The sequence below is a fragment of the Arachis ipaensis genome, chromosome B7 (genome assembly GCF_059453495.1).
Source record: "Arachis ipaensis isolate K30076 ecotype BB chromosome B7, ASM5945349v1, whole genome shotgun sequence".
NCBI lineage: Eukaryota > Viridiplantae > Streptophyta > Magnoliopsida > Fabales > Fabaceae > Arachis > Arachis ipaensis.
In genome coordinates, this window is record NC_142442.1 from 121,939,346 (window position 1) to 121,944,539 (window position 5,194).

The 5,194-nt window shown below is 46.6% G+C and overlaps 1 protein-coding gene across 1 annotated transcript; it reads left to right on the forward strand.

Moving 5' to 3' along the window:
- The first annotated feature begins 2,745 nt into the window (after nt 1-2,745).
- On the forward strand, nt 2,746-3,732 carry LOC148553942 (uncharacterized). The gene has a single exon (XM_088492977.1). It carries the CDS (start codon nt 2,746-2,748, stop codon nt 3,730-3,732), a length of 987 nt encoding a protein of 328 aa, XP_088349103.1.
- Nucleotides 3,733-5,194: the final 1,462 nt, after the last annotated feature.

Genomic DNA, 5,194 nt, shown 5'->3' on the forward strand with positions numbered 1-5,194 from the left:
CCCCATGATGACTGCTTCGGTGGGCAGGTCTTGAATCTCCAAACATGCTTTGTTGAATCTTTTCATATAGGCCCGTAAGGACTCCCCGACCTCCTGTTTTATTCCCAAGAGACTTGGTGCATGCTTTACTTTATCCTTCTGGATGGAGAACCTCATCAAGAATTTTCTTGAGAGGTCTTCAAAACTGGTAATTGACCTCGGAGGGAGGCTGTCGAACCACTTCATCGCTGCTTTTGACAAGGTTGTCGGGAAAGCTTTACATCGCGTAGCGTCAGAAGCGTCGGTCAGATACATCCGACTTTTAAAGTTGCTCAGATGATGCTTGGGATCGGTTGTTCCATCGTAGAGGTCCATATCGGGGCTTCTAAAGTTCCTCGGAACTTTTGCCCTCATTATGTTCTCTATCGTCGTGGGAATTCCGTCCTTTGAGGGAGGATTCTAACTTTAAGAGTTTTCTTTCTAACTCTTTTCGTCGCTCCATCTCCTCTTTTAGGTTCTTTTCAGCTTCCCTTTGTCGTTCCCGCTCCTGTTCGAACTGCTCGAGGCGGCTATGGATTAATCCCATAAGCTCACTAGCGTGGGAGGGTTCTTCTTTTTCTGATTCGCGCCCCTCCGAGGAGTTCACCTTCGGATTTTTGATTCCGGAGGTGCCTTCCCTATGTTGATCATTGGCTTCCTGGTGGAGGGTCTGATCTGCCTCATTATTTCCAGTGTTCAAATTCTCTTGTTCGGAATCTGTCTCCACATGACCCTCTTCAGGGGATCTTTCCACCATCACTGGTTGATCTCTCGGGTCCCCGGCAACGGCGCCAATGTTACGGTGGGTAACCGGAGATTGATGGGCCGAATGGCGTTGGTTGGCCCAAACGTATGAAGGAGGTGGCTTTCGAGTGGATCTGTTACTCGGTGTTCCTCCGTTCGACTTGTACGTGTGAGAGAATGGGGGGTGGTACCTGCAAAGACACTCCGATGCCTAAGTTAGCAAGAGTGTGAGCAGGTTAGAGAGTCTTGGAACTTAGAGATACCTGAAGGGTGTCAGTGTATTTATAGTGGTGATCCAATAACCACCGCTGAAGTAGTGCCACCTTTTTAGGTGGATAACCGTCCCCATATCTTAGGGAGGTTAAGATATGGCTCTATGAAGTGGTTAGAGAGCTTCTAGGGGCAGTTACTCATTCGAATGAGAGTTATCTGCCAGCTAACCCTTGTGTCCGACTTCTTTGGAGCAAGTCGTGTTTAGTACCGACTTCTGGGACGAAGGCTGATGCTGGATGGAGGGCCAACCTTCTGGGTTGGGCGCCTTTGCTTGGATCCTGGGCCCTATTTATTGGGCCAGGGTATGAACAGTGCCCCTACTCGAGCCCAATTCTTTTTTTGAGAGTTGGGTTCGAGTATTCAACTCGGGGTCTTGGCCGATTTGCGAGAGGACCGACGTGATGATTAAGAACCGACGTGATTTTTCTTTGACCTTTCGGTTCTGACGGTTACGTCTAATCAAGCGTCGTGTCCGTTGGGTATGCGTAGGGATTTTAATGGCCTTGGTAACGGTGCACTTTTATTGAGAGTTGCCCCGGTTTTACCATTATGCCCCTAACGTCTTTATAAATACTTTCCCTCTCTTTCGTTGTTTCGTTTCTGCAATCTTTCAAATTTCCCTTGCATTTGTTCGTGCTGCGTTCTTGCGTTTCGAAGGCTTTTACTACCTCCAGCCTTGATTTCAGACTTAAAGGTTAGCTTTTTCCCCTTCTGTAACATTCGTTCTATTTGCGTGTTTTTATCTTGTAGGTAGATTTGGTTTGTAGGCTTTAGTTCCGTACCCCTTCCCTTAGAGACCGTGTGTTGATTTTCCTTTTCTTTTGTAGGTTTCTTGTCACCCTTTTTTAAGAAAAGAAAATGGCTTCCGTAGATGCTCTCTCCCAGTGGGTAGACGTTACGGTCCTAGGGGAGGAGCCCTCAGTTGACACTGAATTTATCACCCACCTTCGTACTCACTATAGAATTTGTACTTCTGAAGAAGATGAGCCAAAGTACGAGTTGGTAGTCCCGGGTCCAGAAGACCGGGTTTGTTTCGGGAGGGCTGACGAGACGGCCCCTCATTTCTTTTTTATGTATGAGAGTATGGTCACTCGTTTGGGCGTTTTTCTCCCTTTTTCAGAGTTTGAGATGTCTGTATTGCGTCATTGCCGAGTGGCTCCCACCCAGCTTCACCCCAACTCTTGGGGTTTTCTGAAAATTTATCAATTTATCATCCAGGCTTTAGAGTTTCCGACTTCTCTGAGGATTTTCTTTTACCTTTTCCATATGACCAAGCCCTTCAGTGGGCTGAATAATAAGCAACAGTGGGTGTCCTTCCAAGCCATACAAGGTCGGAGGCTTTTTACCCTTTTTGACGAGTCCTTTCACGACTTCAAGAACTACTTTTTCAAAGTGCAAGCTGTAGAGGGTCACCACCCCTTTTTCCTGGATGAGCATTCTTCTCCCCGATTTCCTTTATATTGGCTGGAGGCCTCCCCCTGCGAGAAGTATGGTCTAGATGACCTAAATGAGGTAGAGGCAGCCATTGTGGGGTTCCTCCGAGAAGTGTGGGGGAGGGCCCCATATTTGGATACTAAAAAATTTCTCCAGGGGTCGCCGGCCTTTGTCCAGTCACAATTAGGTAGCTTTTTGCGTTTCTTGCTTATTTCCGACTTGCAATTTCTTTTACCGACTTTGTCTGATTTTAGCTACCAATTTGTTTTTGCAGAGATGGCAAAGAAAAACGCTCAAGAGTCTTACCAGAGGGTTCAGGAAGCCAAGGCAAAGTCTCGAGCCAGGTCTGGAGGTGTTAGGACGGTTGTCTCTCCTCCTCCTCCTCCTCGGAACGTTGGGACTCCCTCTCAACCTATTGTAATTTCTTCCTCTGCTCCCTCTCTGCCACCCCCTCCCATCCGACCTACTCCCGAACCAGAGCCAAAGAAGCGCAAGACCTTAGAGTCTGGCGCTTCTGGTGAGGCGGACGCTCTTGCGTTTGTCCGAAAGAACATCTATCCTCATGCTCGTATGAGTATGGATGATGTTTCTGTTCGGCACTACCTCACTACTGTGGTTGAGGAGAGTCTCAAGACGGCGGGGGTTTGTGGCAAACTCTTGGATATATTTGAGAAGACTCCCATCAGCTCTTTAGGGACGACCTCGAGGGTCGAGGAGCTGGAGGGTAGGCTTCGTATATATCAGGAGCATGAGAGGGAGTTGGAGGGGGAAGTTACTAAGCTGAAGGAGGAGAGAGACAGCCTTCGGGAGAAGGGGAAGAAGTTGCAAGCTCAATGTAACATGGAGATGGATTTGAGGAAAGCAGCGCAAGCCAGCTACAACAGTTTATTTGCTGATCTTGTGTCTGTAAAGAACGAGTTGCTGAATGCTCGGAAGGCCTACACCGAGTTGGAGGACTCTATTGCGGATGGCGCTGATGAGGCTTGGAGGATTTTCAAGGAACAGGTCGGAGTTATTGCTTCTGACTTGGACCTTTCTCCTTTGGACCCTGATAAGATTGTTATTGATGGTGCCATCGTGGATCCTCCTGTCCCCATAGTGGAGTCTGAGTCTGATTTAAAGACTCGGGGGCAGAGGATCGTAGAGTCCCCTCCTCGCTCTAAGGACGCTCCGAGTTCTTCTACCATTCTTCCGACTTCCTCTTCGACTCCGACTCCTGGCGTTCCCCCTGACTCGGCTGGTGGTGATCCTCTTAAAAAGTGATTTTGGCTATTGGGGCCCGGCCTGTGGGCCCCTCTTTTTAAACTCTTTATATTTATTTGTTGGTGTTTTGAACAATTTTCTGGCCTTTTAAGGCCGTAAACAAAACAATTTATGATGCCCTTTTTTAATAAGGGTTTAATTTTAGCGTTAAATAAATGCCCTTTTTTGGATAAGGGTTTTGAGTTACCTTATGCGCGCATGCTTTTTCTGTTCGTGGTTCTTTTGACTCTTTGATCTTTTCTAGGAAAACCTTTTCTTTTGGGCTTGCCTGCTTTTCTGAATCTCCTTGATCTTCAAGGCAGCCTTACAATTTCTCTTAGTTTTTCCTATCTCTTTTGTTATTCCTAGTACTCAATCTCGTTTTATTGAGCTTTTCGTGACTTAGGCTGCTTTTGCGATTCATTTTAATTTTACTCGGTTTCGCATTCTGACTTATGAGTCGGACCACTCCCGAGTTTATCATGATCGACCTCTATAGCCTCTTTACGCCGATTTGTACCTCGTCATTTTATCCTGACGACCATCTAGGTCGGTTCATGGGATTTTCACGTTTTGTCGAGCTTAAATCGGCGCGTTTCGTAGAAGGAGAATAAAAAAGGGAACTTAAAAGAGATATTTTTAAAATAAAAGAGATCTTTATTAGTTGAGGAGGTACCTTATTGCTACTAAGGGCTTTTGATAATTTATTTCCCTTAGCCCCTACTATGATGCCTCGTTAAAAACCCTTCTCCAGAAAAAACCCTTTGATTCTGGGAAAAAATCATGAAGCTGGGAAAAGAGTACATCAGGGAGTAGAGTTCGCTTTTAACTGTAGTACCTTTTCATATTACAAGCATGCCATGACCTTGGTAACTCGGCGCCGCCTAAGTCGGTCACCTTATAATAGCCCTTTCCTAAGACTTCCTTGACCTTGTATGGTCCTTTCCAATTAGCGGCGAGTTTTCCCTCCCCTGATTTGTTGACTCCAATGTCGTTTCTGATTAAGACTAAGTCGTCAGGGGTGAAACTCCTTCGAATGACTTTTTTGTTGTACCTTGTAGTCATCCTTTGTTTCAACGCTGCTTCTCTTATCTGAGCTTCTTCTCGGACCTCAGGGAGCAAGTCGAGCTCTTCTTTGTGCCCCTGTATATTCTTGATCTCGTCGTGGAAGATTACTCTTGGGCTTTGCTCGTTGACTTCTATTGGGATCATGGCTTCTACGCCATAGACTAGTCGGAAGGGTGTTTCTCCAGTGGCGGATTGGGGGGTTGTTCTGTAAGCCCATAGTACTTGTTGGAGCTCTTCAGCCCAAGCTCCTTTCGCATCTTGTAACCTTTTCTTCAGCCCTGCCAGTATGACTTTGTTGGCTGCCTCGGCTTGCCCATTGGCTTGTGGGTGTTCCACTGAGGTGAACTGGTGTTTGATGTTCATACTGGCTACTAGGCTTCTAAAGGTGGAGTCGGTGAACTGGGTTCCATTATCT

Bases quoted from the DNA above. Each gene is read 5' to 3' on its own strand.
- LOC148553942 (XM_088492977.1), top strand. From the start codon at position 2,746: ATGGCAAAGAAAAACGCTCAAGAGTCTTACCAGAGGGTTCAGGAAGCC.